General features: G+C 37.4%; 1 protein-coding gene across 1 annotated transcript in view; it reads left to right on the top strand.

Moving 5' to 3' along the window:
• Window positions 1-16,989, top strand: part of WASL (WASP like actin nucleation promoting factor) — a 48,611-nt gene extending 31,622 nt beyond the window's left edge. Inside the window, exons 5-11 of the mRNA XM_033058115.1 lie at window positions 1,546-1,569; window positions 6,292-6,460; window positions 9,629-9,671; window positions 10,036-10,189; window positions 13,252-13,766; window positions 14,853-14,961; window positions 16,370-16,989. Coding sequence (XP_032914006.1) covers window positions 1,546-1,569; window positions 6,292-6,460; window positions 9,629-9,671; window positions 10,036-10,189; window positions 13,252-13,766; window positions 14,853-14,961; window positions 16,370-16,431 — 1,076 coding nt within the window. The 3' untranslated portion in view covers window positions 16,432-16,989. The remainder of the gene's footprint in view (window positions 1-1,545; window positions 1,570-6,291; window positions 6,461-9,628; window positions 9,672-10,035; window positions 10,190-13,251; window positions 13,767-14,852; window positions 14,962-16,369) is intronic.
• Window positions 16,990-25,009: the final 8,020 nt, after the last annotated feature.

The raw sequence follows: 25,009 nt of genomic DNA, 5'->3' as shown, positions 1-25,009 counted from the left end.
AGCACATTCATCTTCAAAAACCCAAAAATCTGCCACTCTCATCAGGTCATCTTCACTTCAGGAACAAAAGTTCATACTTTTTTGTTAGCAGTCATAACCACAGAAAAGCAGAGCTAGTCTCTTTGAGCCACAAATTCATCTAGCTAGTAAAAATTACAGGAAGTGTATGTAATGTTTTGGGGTTTTTTTCCCACTATTTTTTCTCTTGAAGTATTTATTATAATGAAAATTGTAAAGGATTCCCAAGGCCATCTAACACTTGCTGTGAATGCCTCCTGCTTTTGCCATCTTCCCATCCTATGACAGATTACTTACAACCAGTCCTGCACTCTCTTTTGTTGTCTCTGAGTTGCTGACTAGAACTCTGATTATGCTCCAAAGGTTGAGTTGGGGGTTGATTTTTATTTTTTTAAGAATTTATTTCCAGGGGACAGTACAAGATGTGTTTTTTTAAACTGAATCTTGTAGGAAGAGAGAGCACAGTACTTAGCCAAAAAGTAAAAGTTTTTCTCACCTCAGACCTGATACTTTACACTGAGGTATCTTTGCAGAGGTTCTCCACCTGTATGCCTGAAACTAACCTGCTGTGACCTAAAAATCAACTGTCTTTGGAAGGCTTTTTCATAAAAAGTTGATTCTCAATGGGTTTTGGTCACCTTCCCTTGAAAGTTTGATGATCTTGACAGATTCCTTTATTCCTACTTGAATATCAGCAGACTGTCATGCGGCTGACGTGCCTACCATACTTAGGATTGCCTTTATGGGTGCTGCTAAATCCAAATTTCTTAAGAGTATGTGTAGAGATGGACAAATAGCGTAGATGTGTACTGGGGATGGATAGGAATTAAAAGTGAGGGAAATCTTCCCTTTAAAGGGAAACTTACTATTATAGGCTGAGAATATTGAGGTGTGAAATCTTTACATTTTAAATCATCAAACCAGGTTCTTCATGGTCTTTGAAACACTGTGGTGCTGTGAACAGAATATTATATTACTATCAAGGAGAGTCTAATTCTTTCCATATTGTTCAGTTACCTGTTGGATAACATAGGTGAAGTGTCTTGCCCCTGTGTGTCCAATCTTTTATGCATAAAGCATAAAATTAATTAAATTTCAGGTTCTGTGAGGAAGCAATAGTCTAAAAAAGCGCTAATTACACTTCAGATAAAAATGGCATAACAATTTCATTCAGTGCTTATCAAAAAGTGTAATGTTTCAAGAATCTTACTTTGATAGGTTGTGTTTAAAACAGATACTTTTTGAATATCTTTACTTCATGGTTGAAATGCCTGAAACCAAGTCAGTAGCTATTGCCTTATGCTCCTGCTCAGTTTGTACACTGTAAATCAGTGCTTATTATCTAAGATTGGATTTTCTTTTTTGTTCTGTAATACTTTTTTTCATCTGCACAAGTAGACTTTAAGGATATTAATAGATTCCTAAATTTGAGGTCAAGATCATTGAAAGCTTCACTAGACACTAAAACTTACAATTAATTTTTCCTGCGATACCTATGATTAAATGGCTCTTTTTCTTTTTCAACAGAAAAAAGACGAGACCCACCAAATGGTAAGCTTTTTGCATGAATCACTGCATTTTATTTTTATCTTCTGCTATTATTTACTGTTTATGTGTAGCTTTGTCTCAGATTTGTTCAGGATAGTCATGAAGTGACAAAGGCAGTAAAGTGGAGGTTACAGTATTCTTTCTGTTTCTTGTTCTTTGGTATTTGTTTAGTTGTGGCTTGAAAACTTTGTGGCTTAGCTGGCATTTGTAAAGAATGTTTCTGGAGGAGCATGTTTTGTTGCAAGTAGGAGAGAGGGCCCTTCAGCTTTAACTGAGAAGAAAACTTTGTATCTTGCATTTGCTGCTTGATCTTCAGAATATGCATGTATAGGATCACTGTACAAAGTTAATCCATTTGTCTTAATGGCAGGCATAATAATGATGGATTTAATAGAATATAATATTTCAATTTCAGTATATCTGGCTAACCATGTAACAGTCTTTTGGGTTGATGTTGCATGTTCATCAATATTAAACTCCTTTTGAATGAAGAATTATTTGCATCTCCTTGCCTCTCAGGAGCATGTATCACTAACATGAAGATACAGGTTCCTCAGGAGATCCTCCTATTAAATCGATGGAAGGAATCAAACTATGTATCAGTTTAATACAGAACTTTTTTACCGTTCATTCTAAAATCATAAAAAGGCACAGCAGTTAATACCAAGTTTGATGGTTTTGTTTCTGAATTCACACTGAAGTTAAAAAGGAATTTCTCCTGTCATATTTCTGTCAGTGATCCAGATCATAGGTCATAGCATGTATCTATGAGTTAGCTGCTTGAGCAAGGGTAGAGTCAACCTATCTTCTGAAATCTGCTTATGGCTTGAGGTGGTAACCTTGAAATTTTTTCTAACCAAGTCATTCAAGCATCTCTCTGTAGGTCATCAAAATAGGTAATTAATAACTAATATTGAATTATGGAAACTAACGATGCCTTTTATATACTCAGAAAAACCTTCCTCCTATGGAATACTTCTCAAAAACCTGCTTTTTCTTTTTCATAAACTTCAAGTTTTGAGGAAATTCAGGCAATCGTCAGTTTAGATCAGGCATTTTTAGTATACATTAAACTTTGACTGGGCTGTTAAATTTTGAAACACTCATAGTAATACCATCTGTGATGGTCTTGCCAGCTTTTCTGAGCTTTCAGAAGGTTTTAACTTCTCTGCTTACCTAAACAGCACATCCCTGATAGCAATGTCTGCAGAGCAGATGGGAATTACAGCAGCAGTGGTGATCATGTAGTAACACCTCCCACAAAAAATTTAGTCTGTGTTATAACACAATTTATTGGTCTAGTTTGCTTGAATAGAACAAGATTTTAGAAAAATAAGTCTGCAAAAACTTTTATGCTTAAAATACTCTCCATAACTCGTGCTATAAGATCTGGGAACAATATTTTTCTGAGAAAAATTCTCTCATACTAAACTTGCAGTCATTGCTCCTATGCTGAATGTATTCTGAGTATTCTGTTGAAGACATAAGGTTTTTGCACAGTATTCCAGATTTATAATCACTTCAAAGGTTTCAGCATCTGTTTTTTAATAAACTGTTTCCCTGGGACATCCACTTTCAAAACCTGTCAAAACCTTTTCCTTTTCTGTTTTTATAAAATTCTGTAATGCCTGGCTTCTCTGCTGGTGAGAAGTTGTGTGTCCATGTCCTCAGTAGTCATAGATAAGACATGGTCAGGGCATGGATTATAGCCTCAGGTTGTTACATCCTACACAGGCTTTGCATTTTAGTATTTGGAATTAAGACTAGAGCTAATACATACTATCAGCATGTAACTGGAAGAAAGAAAAATAAACCTGTTCTAATAACAGCTGTTTTTTTCTTTCACTCTCTATGCAATTTGTGTTCAGAAATTCTGTTGGCGAGAAAAAATGAAACACCTGCTTTTTTTGTGCTGGGTATTATTAGCTCTAAAACTGAAAAACAAGAACAGTCACATTTCTGTACTCATATGACCCATGGTTGAAATACTGTGAGGAATTTTGTTTTACTGGGGCTTGTTAGTCTGGATTTTCTGCATATATTGAAGCTGCATGGAAAAAGCACTTGGTCTTTGTATGACGTTTTCAATGATAGGGATTTAAGATTTTTTTTTTTTTGTAGAATTGCAGGATTAAACTCAAATTGGCATTAACAGTTATGTAAAATGTATTAGTCTGTAATTTCCTGGGATTTATGTTCTACTCATTTGTAATAGCTAGGTCTCTTTATGCAAATAAAGAAGAGTTACTGTGGTTGAGCTGACCTCATAGTGAAGTACTGATGAGGATGAAATGAGGATTTGTCAGAGTATTAGATTTTGAGGGAATCCTGAAGAACCATGTGGCAGAATTTTGTTTCAGCTGTCAACTAGACCAGTTTGCATTTCTTGTAGGGCTGTCTGTAGTCTGGGACAGATACCTAGAGAGCTTCTAAATAAAATACAGGCTACAATTAACATTTCAAAATGTTCTGTACAACGTTTTCGGAAGCCCCTTCTGAAGATGTCACAGATATTGATAACAGTGGATGCTTAAGGCCACTGTATTGTCAGGTACTTCCTAAGGATGAGCTCTATATGCCTCTCTCATCTTCGTTTATTGAGCTGTCTACACCTGCTGGGGAATGTGCATGTGTAATGATGGGAAAAATTTTACTGGATATAAATATGGCAGTTCTAGAAGAGTACAATTGTTTCCAAGGTTCTTTTATCCCTCGTGGACATCTAAGGTCTAAACCAGATGGTAAGAAAAAATTTCATCTTTTATGTTTACTGTGACCTCTTGTATGAATATTATTGTCAAGGAATCAGGCTATTAGTCCCTGATTTTAGTTCAGCTGAATAAAACTTCCTTTGCAAATTGCTGCTGCTTTACATACAACTGACCGTGGTTGGTTAGTTCAGGATTTTGTATACAAAAAGATGCATTTCAAAGCCTGCTAGTAATTGAGAGAAGAATATCACCAACTTACTAGCATTATAAAGGTAGTACCTGTTTCTTTTTTGAATGTCAGTTCAACTATTGAAACTGTAAATACCGATATAATAGGTGAAAATGGATGGACTATAACAGAAGATGTAATAGGTGATTAAAGTGAAGATTAACTCCTAGTGTTTTTTGTTTTGTACCAGATTAGGACTGTAATTTTCCATTCATTCTGAAAATTTTACTGAACTTAGCAATAAATTTAGAGTTGATAATATTTGATGATTAGTCAATTCAGTGCTAATTTTAAGTGAAACTCTAACAGTGCAATTTGTTTGTGTGTGTCTTACGTGGTCAATTTATGTTTTGATATCCTCAAAGGACAGTGGTCCAGATCAAAGCATTTCTAGATAAAAGCATTTGTGCTTTGCAGAAAACATTTTGGATTTTTTTCATGCAGTTTCAATGCAGTTTTTAACCTTGCCCTATAAAATTCCTACAGGAGTGTTGGAGTTGTCATATGTTTTAAAAGAGTTTTGTCTAGCCCAGTGTGATGTTTCTACTCTTGTACTTCCCACTGAGGTGTTTAACTGCAAGTGTCAGCTGTGTTATCTGTTGTGTTGTCTACTTGTCCTTTTTGATTTTTATATTGGACTGTGAACATAAGGCTTGTTAGTTCTTTCTGAATGCAGTTATGAAAAAATAGTGTCAGAACAAGGTTCAGATTTCTCAAAGTCTAATTAGATTTTTTTTATCATCTGCCCAGTAAGACTGTGTCTTTCTTCAATTGATTTGCTAACCATTGGGTCCTAACTCACAGGGAAGTAGGGAATGTTTTCAAACTATTTCTGGCCAAACTGGTTTTAAATGGCCTGCTTAATCTCATTCTTCCAAACTGAAATTACTTGTGCTTTTTGTAGGTTTCTTTAAAAATAGGCCTGTGTATATGTGTATGTATACATATGTATGTACATGATAAATTGCCTTTTAGTATTTAAGTACTTCTATCACTTGCTTATATCAAGAGTTATCTTCTCTCAAAGTTAAAAAACCTGAGTGGAACATGTGCTAGGTATGTTCGTTTGCTAGTATTACACAAGTAACATAATATTAAAATGCTAAAATTGACAGGAGTATAACTCAGATGCATTTTAAATAACTAGAATAATTATTCAGAATTATTTATAATTAAAAACAAAGTTTGAGAACATAAATGAAATTCACAAATTGCAAATTATACTTCTAGGTCTCTTTTTACTGTCTCTGCAAGGTGTTTCTCATCTGAAACGTCACTGTTTAGAAAATCTGTCAAAGAGTAAGGCATAAGCAATCCTGAATAGTTCCACAGATATTGTCCTATATTTGAGACAGTAATGTGTCCAGAGCAGCCTTCTGAAGCTGGAAGGTTCTGTCTCCTGAAAGATCAGTTTAGTGTGCTGCCTGCTGACCCTTTGGGTCTCACTGTTTATGAAAGTCACATCTTTGATCTTATCTGGGATTGTAGCTATGTTGTTTCTTACTTAATGTGTCTCATCGTTCTATGTGTTCTGTGCATATGTCAAAAAACAAGCTGTAGTTCAGAAAATATTCCTGTTGCTCTGCTCTAGCAACATTTTTTTTTTTTAAGCAAATATCTTAGTTTATGCATCTGACATCCAGAACCCATCTGGATGCATGCGGCACCTAGAGCTACAGCTAGAGTACAAGTATTCTACAGCTCAAAAACAACTCCCAAAGTTTGTGGATTAAACGTGGTGTTGGTGAAACATGGTAGTAAAAATCCTGTACTTTACTTTCACAGGCCCAAATCTACCAATGGCAACTGTTGATATAAAAAACCCAGAAATTACAACTAACAGATTTTATACTCCACAAGTCAACAATATTTCATATACCAAAGAAAAGAAGAAAGGAAAAACTAAAAAGAGAAGATTGACAAAGGCAGATATTGGAACTCCATCTAATTTCCAGTAAGTTTGATTTTGGATGGGTGGGAATTTTTTTGTTTTGGAGGGAGTGTTGGTAATGGGATGTTGGCATTTTGCTTTTCTGATTTTTTTTTTTTTTTCTGTCAGTCACACTTGAATCTGTGTAACCTGAACTAAGTAAATACTAGCTGGAATGCTGTGGGGTTTAAAAGAAGGTTAGCGTATACACAGATGAGGGTTTTCCTGCAGCTGTAAGCAAAAAGTAACTTGCTATCCAAAATCAACTTAGAAAACACTTTAGCTGCGTAGAGGTGCCTTATTGAAGTTGTCAACTCAGTGGAGACTCATATTCAGCCTCAATGGTCAACTCTTTAGCACCGTGATTCCTACACCTGTGCATACTCAGCTGTGCATTGTCATGTGAAATACACATTTGTGTCCTGACTTGTCATAGCTGCAGAAATTACTTGCCATAATTTTGTCTTTGGCTTTCTGTTTACAAACTTTTTCTGTTTTGTAGGCTAGGATGTCTATCTTGTGATGAAAGTGCAGCATACATCCTTCAGGAATTTTTCTTACTGTCATTTCTTACTTATCGTTAATCTTTCGGAGTAGTTTCAATATACCACTTTATATTTAATTTTCATGAAACTTGGTTTTGGTCACTTTACTCAATTAACTGTTGCTTTCCTGAACATTAATCAATGTAATAATCTTCTTTTAAAATAAATGGACTTTATTTGCTGAAGCAACAGGAACTTAGAGCTTGAGTTAGTTACAGGAGAGATCCATTTCTGTGAAGCATGAGAAAAACCAGTGTGATATTTACATGCCAAGTGAATGTCTTATTCTTTTGAACTGGTGTATTGCATCATTACACTGATGTGTTTTCCCAGAATAAAATTCCATTAAGGTAATGTTGACATTACTAGTTACAGTAACACTACTGTACAGTGTTTTGAGACAGTGCTCTGTGGAATGGGATAATGGATGGAACATAAAAAAGATGGGCTAAAACACTGCCCTAAACAGACTCTGCTTAAAAGATTCAGGCATCAAACTTGTTCTTACTGATCTGAGTATCAGTGAAGTGCTGCTTTGTAAGTGTCACTTGAACAGAAAAATACAGAAAGAAGGAAGAGGGAAACAAAGGTGAAGGGTGCTTGGTTAGCTCATCACTGTTGTTAGTGTTCCGATGCAGACTTGAGCATATGTGGACAAAATTTGTATTATCCTGTCAGACCTCTGTTCGCAGTTTGTGGAAGGGGTTGTGCAGCAACGTAGATATAAAATTGCATTGAGACTTTATTTATGGTGTCTATCAGACTGAGACCTAGAGAAGCTGAGAGTAAGGTGATAAAATATTTAATGATGTTCAAACAAAAGGGATGTTCCAGTATCATTAAATGTAAGATTAAATTGTAAATGTGAACCTTTACAAAAGAAATCTGTTGAAAGTCTTTCTGGCTTTGAGGGCCATTTAAGTTTCCTGTAGAGTGCAGCAGCTATGTGTCATCTTACTACGTAAGATATTTTAATTGCTGGTTTTGTACAAACATATGGAAACTGACATTTGGTATTGTTAGGTAAATAAGCCAGTAGGATAACTTGTATTGCTTGTGCTGTGATATATGTGAAGACCAACATGGTGACTGTTTATGCCAGATCAAAGTTGCAATCAGTAGATAAAATTTTTAAACACCTTCTGGAGTTTCATTGTTTTGAGAACAAAACCAGCTATCTGTACTCAACATGAATGTAACTTATTACTATATACATTCTCTAAGTTGCATAAGGCTTGGGGATACCTGATAAGTATGTATTTGTATTGAAAAGATCTGAAAAGTGTGTGTTACAGTCAATATGTACAAATAATTTATCTTACTCTGAAGGGTGAAAAATAAATTAAAAATAATGCTAAAACTATGGCATAGAAAACTTTAGTGCCAGTTAAGTGTACTAAATTCTGCGTTGTATGCTCACAACCTCTTAAAAGAGCATCCCAACTCACACAGATGTGCCCAAATATGTGGGTACAATTATATTAGTGGTAAACTAATGTCGATTTACATATGCCAGGTTAATACATTGTGATCAGCTGTGAGACCCTGTTAGGAAATGCATGTCTAATTTGTGAAGCCAAGCTATAGCTTAGCATGAAGAATTCTCTAATCAACAAATCATCCCATGTTTTGGTAGTTAGTTAAAGACATTTAAATAATTATGCAAAACAGGGACTTCATTGGTTTTCCTATTTTATGGCATAATGTCACTATAAATTAGACGTTTGACTTTTCTTGCTTCTTAAAATAAGTAGTTAACCATAGTTATACCAAAACCAAAACTGATCATTGTACTTCAGTATTTTACGTTGTGCTGTTGATGAAAACAGACACAAGCAAGAATACAAGGTCTGTTGGGCAAGACGCTGTTTAACAGCAGCCAAACAGTCTTTGTAATTTAGCAAGCTAAGTTTAGACAACATTGGCTACTAACAGCTCACCTGGTATTTTTTATAACTCTGAGTTCAACTTGCTGAAAACTGTATCTTCTAAAAGTCAGCATATGTGAAAAGAATTACAAAACATGGAGTTCTAGTAACATTATGGCTCTGTTTTCCATATCCAATAACAGTATTGGATAAGTAGCTTGGAGGGACACAAAACTCATCTGTGTTCTAATTGGTTATAGCTCCACATAAAATAATGTTTTAATAGCCACATGAAATGGCTACCAGAAGCTTAGGAAGATGGCAGCTGAAAACAGTACTGACTTCCTTTGAAAGATGTGAATGGGTAAGGGATGGTAGGAGAACACACGGTGGTGACAGGGAGGAGGAGGTTTTCCAACTACACGGCATTGAAAAATTTGGCAATAGCTCAAGGTCCAGTTGCTATGTAAAGGCTAAACTTCTCCTTGATCTCTGTGCAGTCATTCCATCACTATCCATAAGCACCACAGGGTGGCATGAAGCCTTCATATTTGGCCACAGATTGTAACCTGATGAAAGAAATTAAATTCTCCACTTGGTCTTTGGGACACAAGACAAAGTGAAAGTAAAGAACTTTCACTATTCCATTCTCAAGTGGGCCACTGAGGAATAAGAATTGTTTAGAAGCTGGTAGCTGTCTCCAGTTGTCTTGGTGTCCTCTTACTTTACTTAAGGAGATCCTTTTTATGCTGATTAAATGGACTTTTCTGCTTTTTTAGACACATTGGACATGTTGGTTGGGACCCAAACACAGGTTTTGATGTAAGTAATTTAATAAGTTACCGAAGACAATGATTTAAACTTCAGAGACCTTTTGCATTAAAGATTTGCATTAAAGTTAACTGTACAATTAAATAGTTATAAATTGGGGTTTTATGGTGTTATGTAATCAGAGAGATGTTGGAGTCGAAAATAAGCAAGAGGACTGAGGGGGGAAGAGATTCAAAACCTTCAGTTTTTCATGCAGGGTACTTAGCCCTTCTAAGTAGTACTTTCCAACTTGTACGTCACCTTGTTGTTCCTTGTAACTATATGGTTTGTGGGTATTTTTTCCCCTAATACAAATGATATTTTAAAAATATCTCCGTATCCCAAGTGACTTAAAACTAATGTATCTGACTTGCAGGTGAACAACTTAGACCCAGAACTGAAAAGTCTGTTTGATATGTGTGGAATTTCAGAGGCTCAGCTAAAAGACAAAGAAACTTCAAAGGTCATATATGATTTCATTGAAAAAACAGGAGGTGTGGAAGCTGTAAAAAATGAACTGCGCAGACAAGGTGGGATTTCTTTTATTTCTTCATAAAAATTACCAGGGTATTTTTTGCCTTAAGGATTAGAGTAGAAGCTGTTGATGGTGAGCAGTTTTTGATTCTTTTCTCTGGGCTTCATGTCACTGCAGTTGCACTGGATCATGTTTCCATACTCTATACACTGTGTAAAAAACATTCAGGCATGACCCATTAGAGTACTTGTCCCTGAGGAATAAGGATATTTATCCCAATTAAGTAATTTCCAGGAGCACTTAGTCTGAGTGCAAAGCTATGCACTATGTTTGATACAGATTTTTCAGACTGTGTACGTTAAATATTTATTTATAACCTCAATATTATAAATAAATTAAAATTTTGGAAGCCATAATGCTGTTGTCAGCTGTAGTGGTAGTAGATGGCTGGCAGGTACGCATGCTGTCCCTTTACCCTGGCAGCAGTCTGCTGAGAGCCTTGCAACAGCTACAGACCTGCAATTTTTATCTTTTTTTTTAAAGTTAGTTTTTTTCTAATCTGAAATTAAAAATACTAGTTTTGAGCATGCTTTGCAAAAAAAATGTCAAATAAGCTGCTGCCTGCCTAACCTTTAAATGTGACCTCAGCTGATGCATTATCTAGTGGAAGATAGCAAGTCAGTTTAAAATTACACGGCCAGTGTCAAACTTTTTAAAATTTGTGTAGAGCTCTTCTCAAGAGAAAAATTATCAAAGGTGAAATTATAGCGGTTTGAAAGCAGTGAGATACTGAAGAGATACAAAATCAGGGTACAATGACTTGTTACATTTATTCCTTAGGTCCCCCAAGGTGGAGTGGTATGTACTTGAGCTGGCATCTAAGCATATGCTTCAAAGTATTCATGCTGTTGTGTGATTTCTTTCCTAGATGATACCTTAGTCTGCACCTGTTAGAATGCAATGCTAAAAAATACATTCAAACTTCTTAGTTAAATTGCAAGCAAAACTCCCAATGGGAATTTTTTTCTCAGTAAGAAATCTGTCAACTTCTCTATAGAATCTTAAATCTTTTTTAATGTTTATAGGGTTGTTGATCCCAGATTGCTAACTTTAAAACTAGATTGAGGAGACTTGGCTTGGAATCTTATGACTAGCTTAAAATATTTTTAAATGCCTCTTTTTCTATTTTGTATGTGTTAACTTCACATTATGACCATTTGCATGCAATTAAAAGAAAAACTGCCTCATCTATAATATGCATGGTGATAATCTACCTCTGTGCTTTTTGATAGAGGTAGATAAAATATTCCAGTATTTCCGTGGGTTTATCCACAATTGTATTATTTGATGTATGGGCTTGACTGCAGTTTGAAGTGTTCTTTCTCAACTGAAAAACATTTGTCTGTGTTTGTTGCAAGAATTTCTGTGCTTACATATTCACCCTGCTAGGATGCTGACTAGAGAGTTGCAGACAAGCCATTCTGCTGAGATGGAAAATACTTTCCTGTTTTCCCTGCCCTTTCCCTAGCTTTGGTACTGGTGGTTGTTTTTTGTTGACAGTACCATCTTCAGACAGTTATCCAAACTTTATTGTTAATAGCAGTGTACAGATCAATGTGCATTTTTTAAAAAACCCCAAAATTATTTTAATGTTTTGCTTGTACCATCTGTTTGAGGGAGAAGGGAGAGAAGATGAGTTAATGGTGTTCTCTCCTTGCTGCTCCTGTCTCATTTCACTTCAGTTGGGTGCAGACAGGCAGAATGCTGTTTCCACAGGTTGGATGTGGCATATCTCTCTAGTTATAATGTGAATAAACCGTATCCCCGCAGGAGTACCTAACTTGTGTACGAAGTCTGGGCACAGTACAGGCTCTGGAGCTGTGGCCACGCCGAGTATCTCCTCGGTGTTGCCAAGACCCGTCTGTAGTGCTTACGCTTGGTGGTACCGCCCTCCAGTGGCCGTGAACGGAACTACCGCCACATCAGCCAAAAATCGAAGTTTCTAAAATCGAGAATGCTGGCAGTATGTTTTTTGGGAAATACATGGCATTTCAGAGGCAATTCTCTTTGTGTTGTTCTTGTGAAGGGGTAGAAAAAAAAACAGCAGCTCGTGGAACTTAACATAATAGATGATTTTAAGAGTAGCATCTTTTTTTCTAAAGATGAGCAGGGAAAGGAGGCATTGAGGCACTAGTAACTCCTGCTTCCCCAAAATCCCATTTTTATGGAAGTTCCCTTCTCTGTGGTAGTGCAGCCAGCCTGCTTTCTTTGCAAGTAACATGAAGGGGACAATAGAAGAGGCAAAGAAGTACCTTCTTGAGTGTAATACCCTTTTTGTTATAAAGGCATGTGAAATCAATCTTGAATTTTCTTAGTTATATGATGGTACCTGGATTATTAAGTAGTTACGTTCAGCAACCACACAACTTAAAGTACCATGAGCCATTAGATGCTTAATTGAAGAGGAAATTAAACAGTGCTATTTAAAATGCCATTAGCAAAGCAAGTACATTTCAAGGCCACTTCACAGAGAAATGATCCTCTGTGTAGCCCTAAAGTTGCTTCCTTTTGACAGCCCCTGGCATAAAGATATTGTTGGAAGTAATTTTCAATAAAAGAGACTAAGAGTCAGTTAATGCTTTATGCTGCATTATAATGCATTTTTTGGGGAGGAAGTTACCAGAAAATAACTGCTTCAAAAAATGTTTGGTTCAATAATTACCTAATAGAATAATGGATAGATTAGAAAGTGTAAATTCTTATTTCACTTTACCTGTATTTTCAGAAAAGTTTTCCCCATATTCTGTCTTACTCAACAGAATTTTACAGGATTCTAGTGAATTTTATCAGTCGTTCTATTTATTGTACCTGCTTCCTGCAGTGGTTGACTCTTACAAAATACACAGCTGACATAGGTGATGTTTAACTTGGTTAGCCCTATAGGCATGGCTTATATTTACAGCTGTATCCAATTTAATCCAGAATTGGTAAAATTTGCACGGGCACAGAGATCCTTGCAAGAGGCAAGGCACAGCCTGTGTTCTTTTTCTGCTGGTTTGTGAAAGACTTATGGGTATTGAGTAGCAAGTAATTCAAAGTTGTTTTGTTTCATTTCAGCTCCACCTCCACCACCGCCGTGCAGAGGAGGACCCCCTCCACCTCCCCCTCCCCATAGCTCGGGCCCTCCTCCTCCCCCTGCTAGGGGCCGAGGGGTCCCACCTCCACCTCCTTCAAGAGCTCCCACCTCGGCACCTCCACCCCCACCTCCATCTAGACCTGGTGTAGCAGTGCCCCCGCCTCCTCCCAACCGGATGTTTCCTCCTCCACCACCAGTGCATTCCTCATCTGCGCCATCCGGCCCTCCTCCGCCCCCACCGCCACCAGCAAGTGGGTCATCTGTTCCTCCACCCCCTCCGCCTCCTCCGCCCCCTCCCGGTCCTCCTCCACCACCAGGCCTTCCTTCAGAGCCTGATCACCAGCTTCCAGTTCCTGCGGGAAACAAAGCAGCACTCTTGGATCAAATCAGAGAAGGAGCTCAGTTAAAGAAGGTAGAACAGAACAGTCGACCAGTGTCCTGCTCAGGAAGAGATGCACTGCTAGACCAGATACGACAGGGTATACAGTTGAAATCTGTGAGTAAAAGTTTTTTCTCATCCAGGTTCCCTTGGGACTTGCAAATGTAGTGTGAACAGTAAAATGAGGCTCTGCTTTGGGGGCTGAATTGTAAGTTTTAGAGTTTCTGAATCAATGACTAAACAGTAGTACTGAGAAAATGCAAAGAACACACATTTCACACCAGATGAGTCCTGGTGCATGAAATTATCCTTTCAAACTCATGTCTCACTTTTGAGTAAAATCTATAAATCCTACAGTGATGATGCCATAGTATCATGGCTGTACAGAACTTTTGCAAGAATTATGAAAGATTGCTGCTTTCCTCACTAATGAGTGAAATCATCTAAACTGCAGGGGATGAGTTTAGGAGTGATGGTAGTGAAAGCCAAACACTAGATTTATTAGTTTCTGTTTTTATCTTAAAATGGACCTGTGTACTGCAAATACTGAGGCTTGTAAGAAGGTGGCTGCCTGTCCTGTGGTTCAACAAGTGGTGCCCATAAGAGATACCGTAGCTGTTCCTGCTGCAGCACAGGCTATTAGTGTTTCTCACTGATGCCACTGATTATCTTAAAAGTAATTTCTTAAAAACTATTTTGCCTGTTGGTACTTTTTTGCCACTTCTCTGCACTCGAAGCTTCTGCTGTGAAAGTGTAAGGGTGTGTTCATGTTTATTTGCCATTAGAGGTAGGCATTATCAAAGTTAATTACTTCAGAAGGGATTAGCAGCCCAAAGCAGTCTGTTTACAAACCCAAACAATGAAAAATATTTTGTGGTATATACCAAAGATAAAATAAATAATGGTTATGCAGCCACACAAGTCATGCCTGTACAACAATATTAAGAAGCTTTCCTTTAAATGAGTGCTCACTTCATCAGAGCTGAAATATTTAACCCTGGGTATGGCTAACTACAGTTTTGTTATATGGTAAAAATGTTGACTTTTTTAATAAAGATTTTGTGGTTTGAGCTAAAGGAACAAACTGTTCCACGCTTTCTTCTGGTGGAAGATATACTCATTAATCATACAAGGAAATTTGCCTCAAAATACAGAAGCTCTGTTTTGCTAACTGCATCTTTCTCTTGTAACGTTTTTTCCAAGGTATCTGATGGTCAGGAAAGTGCACCGCCTACACCTGCACCCACCTCAGGAATTGTGGGTGCATTAATGGAAGTTATGCAGAAAAGGAGCAAAGCCATTCATTCTTCAGGTGTGTCTGATGGAATTTTTCTGACCTCATGGTGTCAGGTTTTCAAGAGTTAACACTTCTATTTATCATAACTTACTCCTGATGAAAATTATGGATTCCAGCATATAGTGCAGGGCAGAATGCTCTTGGCAGTGCCCTGGTGGTGGGCTGAACAGTTCCTTCATGCTGTTTTGGATTACTAGGGTATAGCAATTTGCAGTTATCCTCAACTGAGTTACTAAGCGAGGTTAATACCCTTATAAAGACTTTGTTGTTGTTGCAACTGACTTGTTTTTATTTACTAGCTATCTGATGAAATAAATTGTCAAAATATTTTGGAAGAAAGTTTTTGATGCTTTCTGTTTGTTGACACTAACTCTCTTGCCAGTATTCAGCTCCTGTGCTGTGGCTCCAGGTGGGCTTTGGCTGCCACCTCCTGGATGAGGAGTAGATATTCAGTGTTACTTGACTAGGCTTGTACCAGGACTGAATCGACTTTCCATGCTTAAGTGCTGGGAAAAATTAGGGCTGCAAGAGGATGTGCATTTCTCAAATGCCAGCAGCTTGTAATAAATGTTGTTCAGTAGCTGCAATGCAGCTGTTTGGTTACATCTGTTCTGTTTAGGTTTGATACATTTCTAGAGCTTGCTTTGATATCAGAACGGGGTATGTAGTCTAAAGAGCATCTGAGCAAGTGCAGTATGGTTTGTTGATATGCTGCCCTATGTAGTAATTGCCAGTTTTGGTACTTAATATAAATTAAATACCTGAAGGGAGCTAAATGCAGTATTTTCCTATGGGAGGGAATTTCTCTTGTCCAACAAATAAGTAGTTTAATTTTAACAGACTACATTTTTTTTAAGTATGATGTATATAAAAGAAGTGGAAGGCTGAATAAAGTCAACAAGCATTGACTTTGAAGTTGATGTTCATTACACAGCTTTTAACATTCCAGTATCCATGATGATTTTTAGCTCACCAGACCTTTTTAGGGGGGCTGGTTTTTTTATCTGCTTGTAAAGTAAACAAGTTCCACTATATACTAAACCTGTGGACACAGTTTTTACATTCCAGAAATTAATCTGTTCCTGAAGTTCTGGAACAAGCTGTCAACTTACACATTCTTTAAGAAAGAGTAATATGTAGTAACTGTTAAACAAGAACTTCTGATTCTTTTTCTCTAGAACATAACATGTTTTTCCTATGTGAGGAAAAGTGAGAAAAGAAACAAGTTAAATCTAACTTCCAGCTTATAACTATCTGAACTGGATGTCATGTCTAGCAATCTTAAAATAGAGTTTTACTAAATGTATTGTCATGACGACCTTGAACTGATCATTCTCTTTTCAGAAAATTGTGATAGAAATCAGTAATACTTTTATCATGTTAATTCTGTGCATGCAAGTGACTTGCTTTTCCTATCTTACAGATGAAGATGAAGATGAAGATGATGAAGAAGACTTTGAGGATGATGACGAATGGGATGATTGATCAAATATTATTATATATATATTTTTTAAGGTGAATGATATACTAAACACTGCTTTCTGTCTATGGATTCTGTAAAATTATCATGTAAATGTTCTACCAATTTGCTGTATATTTTTGTTGCCTTTTGCTTTTTTATTAATCTGTGCAATACCTCATTTAATCTGTAAAGGTTTGTCATAATCCTCTACAAAGCTACTCCCTGTTAATGTGTGCAAGTTTACACCTGGATGATCATGTACATGTCAATACTTTCCATTCCATCAATAAGGGAGTTTAAATGTAATATGTGAGACTGACAAAAACCTTAATGTAATTTAGTTATAATGCAAGAAGGAAAACACTATTTTCATACCCTACTTTTTCTGTATCTAAATTTTCTTATTAAAGCCTAGTATAGCACTATGTTCTTTAAGTGATGCAGCTCTTAGTTTATTTAGCCCCTTGATTTCAAATGCAATGCTATATGAATGTTGAGGCTGGTTTATACTATTGCATGGTTTCAAATACATCAAAACATTGCAGTTAAAATCTTAGCAGTATGCTTTACATAACACAAAAGTACTACAGAAATGCACAGCTAGTTGTGAAAATTACCTTGCCCTAACTATACTACTGACTGCTAATAAACAGCAGTAGTAATTAAATTCTTCAATTGGGGACCTCAATCTGAAGTTAAATAGGGTGGCTCTATATAGTCATAGTGGTAAAGGCAACTTTGCAGACAAGTTCCATGTCTGGTCAGTTTGTTTTGGTTTGGGGTTTTGGGGAGGATTTCTGGGAGGTTTTTGCGGGGTTGGGTTTTGTTGGTTGGTTGTGGGTTTTTTTGTTTTGAGTGGGTTTTTTTGTTTGTTTCTTTTTTGTTTGTTTGGCTTTTTCTTCCCTGCTTTTACTTTCAGAATGAAGATATCTAAATTACTGGGGGCTGTATTTTTTGTGGTTTTTAGGCTGAAGGGCTGCATTTAAGGCTTGCTTCAATAGCATTTAATTACTTTTTAAATCTGTAGGACATTGGTGTACTAATAAACACAAGTGGTATTACTTTGCAGTCTTTGCTTTATGGTACACAGCAGATGCTGAAACACCAATCCTACATCCTGTAGGTTGGAAAGTCATTAACTCAGAATTACACACTTCGGATAAATACTGAACTTTATGGCAGTATTTGGCTTCATGTGTTGGCTTTAAGACCGAGGGTTGTGATGAAGATCAAGAACCTGATTCACAAGAATAGTATTTGAATAGGTGGACAGAAAATGGGATTTTGATTTCACAGCTTGCACATTTATATACGTTGTACTTAGTAGTGCAGTAAACATTGGCACATCTGCCTATTATGGAATACTAATCTATGCTACGTGGGTATTTAATATCTGCAGCATTAATTACTGTACTTACTGTAATTTTCAGGTAAAAAGTCTTCTTAAAACCACATTATCTGACACAGAATGTTTAGTTGTCAGTTACATTTGGAGTGTAGTTAATACATAGTGTCCTGGGTCTTTGACTGTAAACAAAATTTAAGTTATCGGAAAAGTATTGACTGAAACCCAGCGTTGACCTGATCTTGACAGGCTGGACCTGCATGATACGGCTTGGATTTCTAACCCAGTTATAACCTAGTCTTTAGCAAATTAATTTAGTCGTAGGAGGAGAAAAGAAAGTTGCTGAAAAGTAGTGGGAGTGGTAAGGTGGTAGTTAAATTATTCAGAGGATGCTAACTTCCTTCCAAGAGTAATTTAAGCACATTACTTGAGAAAAAAAGATTGCCAAGTGGTCTCACTTTCTTGCAGTAACTTTCACATTGGCCTCCACTGCTGGAAACACTTCCTGCTAGCTTTTCTGCTGTAATGGCTTGAGCTTTGGATCAAGTGCAAGTGCAGCCTGGTGTAGCTAATGGCAGTGGAGTTAACAACTTGTGTATTAGGAAAATATTTATATGGCTTTCATATAACTTCTGGCACTGCACTCTTATTTTTATTGCATATAGGGCATTTAAAAATTAAGCAGATGAGGCCTAGAGGTTTTCTTAACATGCTACTTACTAGCTATGTTTAGCTGTTATGTTCCCAGAATTGGAATTTCTGTAATATAGTTAATAATTAAGCATCACAGTTCATTAATCAAATTTCTATTCTGGATTTTGGGAGCTCTGAAGTTGCATTATTGAATAAAACTTTGATTTGTAGATACTGGCCAAAGAAAGTTTTTGGGTTTTCTATTTCTTTATACAAAAAGTACACTCACACCTGTGGTGGTCCAGGCTAACATTTACTTTAAAATAGTGTTTGTTCATGATAAATTTCAGGCGTACAGACTGTGATGGCAGTTACGTTAGTCATAGCTGCATGCTTCAGCACTCTGCCACTTGCACTCCAAGCAGAAGATAGCATTTCATGATACTGGTGCATTGTTGCTAAACATTGTAATGAAGGCCTCTTATATATTCTGGTTAATTGACTGTCCAGATAGCCTTAGCAATTAACAAACTAGCATGAGGCTTTTGTATCTCAACACTCTATGTGCATAGACAATATCAGTTAGCCACTTGTACGTATGAAATTCGTAAGAACTTCTCAATCATTCAGTTTTCCATTTATCAAACTGAAATTTTTAGTATGTGAATTTTTGAAATGTACAGTGAATAGGATGTTGCACTGGTGGCAATTCATCATGAAGCATAATAAAATTAATTTGACCCAACTAGTGTAAAACTGTGTGGTTTTTAAGTGCTGATTACAGCACAGGTTTTAAAATAGATTTGTAGACTGATTACACACTTTAAAAATTACTTTGGTCACCTGGCCAAGTTCACAAAGCAGTAAATAGCCACTGTCAAATCGCAGTAGTTTCATGTCTCTGGAAAGTTGGATTGTGCTGTTGAGTAAACACAATGAGTAAGAATGTGACACCCTGTCCTCCTGGCAGATCTCACCACTGCTAAGCAGCTTCCTTGGAAACAACTACTGCTGCAGGCAAGTGCAGTAAATCAGCAACATTTCAAGGTCAAACAAACATGGGATCATTAATAAACATTCTAGAAGTTCTAAATAATTAACTCTTGTCAGTGAATGTTCTAACTCAACCTGGATTATACAGATGTAAGTCTTTGTCCTGCACGTTATAGAGTTTGAGTTCAGGATACTTCGGAAGTTTACTTCTCTCTCCTAAAGCATCTGAAGAATCCAGCATTTCAGACTGTTAACTTCAAAACAAAGTGTACACCACGTTAGTGCTTACCTGATTCTAGGCCTTAAGTGCAAAGCAAAGCTGGAATTGTTAACTACGGGATGAGCTGAGGTATATAATCGTTTCCTTTCCACTTCATAAGAAAAAGGTTAAAATATTCTTTTGGAAGGAGGCTTTTTTTTTTTTTTGACAGTGGTTACTTTCCCAAGTATGATTCTTGTAAAGAGGAAAAAGGAGGAAAGATCCTATTGCTTTTAAGACTGTTAGCAGTCTACTGCAACAGCCTTTATCTAATCATTAGAGGAATTCTTGGTCTAATTAAAGTTCCTGAAGCTTAAGTACAGTGATAAGCAGCTTTATTTATAGAAAAGTGAAAATGGTTTAGGGACGCTTAGAAGATACTCAGCCTTTGTCTCTCAAAGGACCAGTGTTCTCCTCTAGCACTGCAGTAGGGACTCCTGTTGCTATGTATTTGTTTACTGCCTGGAATTTTCTTGTGAATGAGAAGATGGAAAGGATGGGGTAGTAAAGAACTAAAAAGTCAGCTGGGGAGGTTTAACATCTGTGTTTTAACCACCTTGTCAGTGACTACTAACCTAACACATCTAAGACTGAAAGTTTGAGGATGTTTATTCAATTGTAAAGGAGCCTTTTTGGTTTGTATTTTTTTCATTGGCAAATTTCTATGGCTTGTCTGCTATATTGTGCTTGAAAAACAATAAAACATTGGTTGTTTGAAATCACAGGTTTGAAAACAACTCAGTTACATGTTGAGAAATAGAATCATTGCCCAAATGCAATTGGGCAAGTGGGATGTTTTTCTGGCAAATTTTATTTTATGCTGAATTTTACACTATTTGCAGGTATAACCTGCTAAAATGAATTAGACTAGTAATTTTTCAGTTACTCAAATTTTTCTCTTAACATACTTTTAGGTAATAACTGCACGACTTGCACATCTATAAACAGTGCCTGAAATTAGGAAGTTTGATATGTTACTTTTATTGTGGAGTTGTTTGGGTTTTTTATCTATTCGTATCAACAAATACACTTTAAGGCCTTTTTTCTTATGCTGTAAAGGGTTTTTGGAGTCTTTCTGGAGTGAAATTCTTGAGCCATTACTTCATGTGCATGCTTTTTCCTCCCTGAAGCTTAATCATCTTGAGTTTGGTTACTTGAGCAGTATGAATTCTAAATTTATTACTTAGATGAGGAAGTGCAAGTTTTGCTTAAAAAGCAGCCATTACCAGCATTATATTTTTGTATGTTCCACCTTGGGAACACAATGAAATCTGATGTTTAAAGCTTAAGAAATAGGAAAATGGTTGTATCATATGTCAGACAAAGTATTTTGCTTAAATGACATTGGCAGGAACACATAATTGGGAATTGGCTTTTCTGGATGTTGATGCCAAAGTACAGGGAACTGCTGGAGCATCTGAGCTGGATTTTGTTGTTGGATGGGTCATTCCCAGATGCTCAGGATACAAGGAGCATGGACTGGCAAATTGTTGAGTAGCTTGCACATTTTCTGTTCTCTTTCTTTTCTGGGTAATACTACAGAGTAGTAACCCTTTTGATGAAAACAGTGCTTATTTAATAATCAAGAGAAGAAATAATCCTCAGAATGTAGTCATTCAGAATTATGGCTCTCCAACTGTCAGCAGAGAATTTGGCTTTATTTTTAAATTCAAAATGGAATGGGAAAAGCAAACTACACCCAGTTAACATAAAACATGTTTTCTGTGGTTCATCTCCTGTATAAGAATGTGAAAGGCCCATGGTTAAATCAGAAATCTGCTAGTTAGTAGTAGTCTTTTTCACCTGTAGTAGCTTCTAGTATCTGATCCTTAGAGAATATGTTACTGAAACTCACCTGCTGTCTCTGAGATACGTAAGAAGTGTAGGAGTTTTTGGAGACCAAGCCTCTCTGCTGTCAGTTGTGTTCACAGTGCTCAGGCCTGCAGCTGGTAGAAGAAAAAGAGTATGAAATCATTCTGTAATGTTAAAGGATCTTTTTTGTGCTGTAGTGTCTTCTATACTTGCCTCACAGGAGCTGGGATACTCTTCTGACTCATACTACACTGATGTCCTGCCTGGATAACTCAGATGTTATCACATCTCAGCTTTACTACTTGACTATTCTTGTCTTCACTAACAATGCCCCTAAACCTCCTGGTAGAAATACAGTTAGCACAAATACCTTCAGCAGCTTACAGCACACAGCTGCTGTTTAACACATTTCAAGGGAACAGAAGTTGTCCTAATGTGGATTCCTCTTTGGGGAAAAAAAATGGTCTTGCTTATGTACCAAGGTGGAAAAAAAAGCGATCCTAAATGACCAGTTGGGAAAACACTGTGTGGTTGCTCTCATGAGCACTGTGAGAGGTGGGTGGCTGGTTAAAGGATGGGTCTAATCCATGAAGCATTCTTCAAGGAATCAACCCAACACAGATCACTGCTGGCATAGAAAACAAACAAATACTACAGTCTTTCTTTGGTGCTGGGCACATTGCCTGGTTCAGTGTGTGTGCTCGCTTCCTGGCTACTTACCTCAGGAAATCATGTACCCCTTGGGCAGCAACCAGTCAGGCTGATGATCATCATTCCAACATTTTATATATAGGATATGAGTCCTCAGTCAAGCTGCCTGTCCAGTCTAGAGATGATACCTGGATTGGGAATGACCTCAAAGCAGATTCCTTGTACTTTGTGCCCTGGATGATAGGTTTTACCTGCATTACCTTCAGCTACGCTGCAGTGGAGAGGATTTGGTGAGACCTGTGTATTCTGCCAAGCAGAAGTGAATTGTCATAGCATTACTTGTAGGCACAAGGTATCTTTGTTTTCTGAAAGGCTGTAATTTCAGCCTCCTGACTGAAATCAAATACTGTGGTAGATCAAGTTATTAGTTACATCCCTTGTGTTTTCAGTCAGAACAGCCTTTCTTGTTGGTTCTAAAATCCTCCAGAAGAGTGATGAAATATAAAATCATTACAGTATGAAATTGTTACAGATCTTTGTAATTCTTTACTTTCCACCAAAACTAGATTATATGATCCTTCTATCCTTCCCCAAGCCGTTTTCAGCACTAAGCCTTTGGCCCATTCTTGAAATATTCCTTCTTTGCCTAGATGGAACTAGTGCCTTCTGAAAGACAGAGAAAAGTCAAGCTATCTGTACATTCACTGTCTTGTTCATTCTTTGCCATAAAACTAATTCAGGTTGTTAACCAGAGGACAGAGCTCTAAATGAAACTGCTGCTGTGTGTGAGAGAAGCATCTTGTCAAACCTCAAGCAGGTTTTGTTGGTGCTTTTTTGAAGGTGACTCCAAAGAGTCACCAGGCCATCAGGCAGGTTTCCTGCACAGGGTACCTCAGCAGTGTGTACACAAAGTACAGGGAACAGTGTGGGGGTGGTGTCCCATACACTAGGGCCTAGCATTCAGGAGGGGTAGCTGTGCTCTCCCAGAAACATGTGATGTGTAATTGAGCAATCAGGGATGCAGTGCAAAGTGGAATCCTGCATTTGTCCAACTCAGTCACTCTTCTGACCCTTACTTATCTGCACCCGCTGTAATGAGTGTGTAGACACTGAGCAGGTGCATCTTGCACTTCAGACACTTAGATGCAGGTGTTTTAACTGAAACCAAATCTGTCTTGCCCTGTGCCTCAGTTGCTTATTTTTTTGATGGTGCTAATAGCACAATGCATATAAATACATCTAGTCCAGACATGTACTGCAGTCCAGACATGTGACACTTAAAATATTTTTAAATGCTATTTTCCTTGTTCCAATTTATTTATCTCAGTTCTCAGAGCAAAAACATTAGGTAAGACTTCTTCATTTCTACAAGACCTGGTTTTGAGAATCACTAGCAATTTTTAAGCTCTCAAAATGAAAAAACAACGTGAATCATGTCTGTAGAGCAGTTAATCTGAGCAGTTTGATTACTTGTGTGTAAAAATATTGGGTCATGCTCTAGTGTTGCATCAAAGTGGTTTTCAATTTAGTATTTTGGAAACCCCACCACAGCATGCAGTTCCCATGGATTTAGTTTTAATAAACTAAAAATGTTTTAATACACTATGTCAAAGACATGAGGTTTGGGGCTACAGACTAGTTGCTAATCCCCTGGTTTACAAGCCAGGTTTGCAGCACAGGTCCCACCATGAGGACTTCACTGTGAGTGACGGTGTCAGAAGCTTAACTGATCCCGAACAGGCAGTCCTGCAGCAGTGTGTGGGCAGCCCTATCGTATGGCTGTGCCCAGGGCTGCACCACTGACAGCCACACATTCCTCCCCAAACATGTGAAAAGCCATGGCTTCATGGGTATGAGTCATTTTAAAATCAGAGTCGTTGCTCCTCTGACTGCCTGTAGGTCTGCAAGGTCAGAGGTGCAGCAGTGCTGCTGCCGTGCTTTCAGAAAGTGCAGGGCCCTTGGAAGATTTGAAGTACAGGAGGCATTCTGTTTATGGCTTAGATTTACTGCAGCTCTGTGTGTGCTGGCTTCTGCTGGTTTCGTCTTACTGCCTCGTCTGTCTCTGTCATCTCAGTTTGAAAGGGGCCATCCTGTTTTCATCAGGGTGCACGTTAGAGCTCTGACTTTGTTAGAGGAAAGGCAGCCAGTAGCTTTGAAGCATGTGATAATATTTTTGTTGCTGGATGATAGTCACCTTATATTCCCTAGCCTCCTGGATCATCATGGGATATTAGGGGAAATTGTGACAGGATATGACTGAAGGCAGATTGATTTACTTTCCTCCATTACATTTCTTATTTTACAATTTGTGCTTGATAACTACTACAACCATAAAGTGAAAATGTGTCAGCTATTGCATCTGAACAACATGATCCATGATTACTTAAAAAAAATCGGGCTTGCCATACGATTTTAGATTCCAGCTAAAATTTTATTAATCTTTCTGCATAATTTTCAGTGAACAACTGCACTGTCAACATGGAGACAGAGAAGGCTTCTAAGAAACACAAGGGCAAGTGCATCTCTTTAAATTTCACCTTCTGTTTTATTACTGTGAAGACAGGTGCTTATATAGCAGCATCTATTTTGTCGCAATAAAGAAGGAAAAAAGGAACAAAACCTTTGTCCTTTGTGTTGCTAATTTGAGTGAAACTGGCAAAATGTTTCTGCCCTACACAATTCCTTAAGGTCTTGCTGAGCAGAAGCTCATAGAGGTACCAATTTTTTTAACTTAGTTTAAACATTGGTTGTTTTGTGCATGCATACTGTTGGGATGTCCTGGAAACAGCCAGGTTGGAAGCTCTGCAGCAGCAAGTGCAGAGGTACAGTTGTACTTCCCTAGCAATAGTCTCAGTCCCAGAGAAGAATATGTGTTTAATTGGTGTGATACTTCAACCACAGGAGTAGG

The sequence above is a fragment of the Catharus ustulatus genome, chromosome 4 (assembly GCF_009819885.2).
Source record: "Catharus ustulatus isolate bCatUst1 chromosome 4, bCatUst1.pri.v2, whole genome shotgun sequence".
Taxonomy (NCBI): Eukaryota; Metazoa; Chordata; class Aves; order Passeriformes; family Turdidae; genus Catharus; species Catharus ustulatus.
Note: the sequence above shows the minus strand (reverse complement) of the source record. Positions and strands in the feature narration are given on the sequence as shown.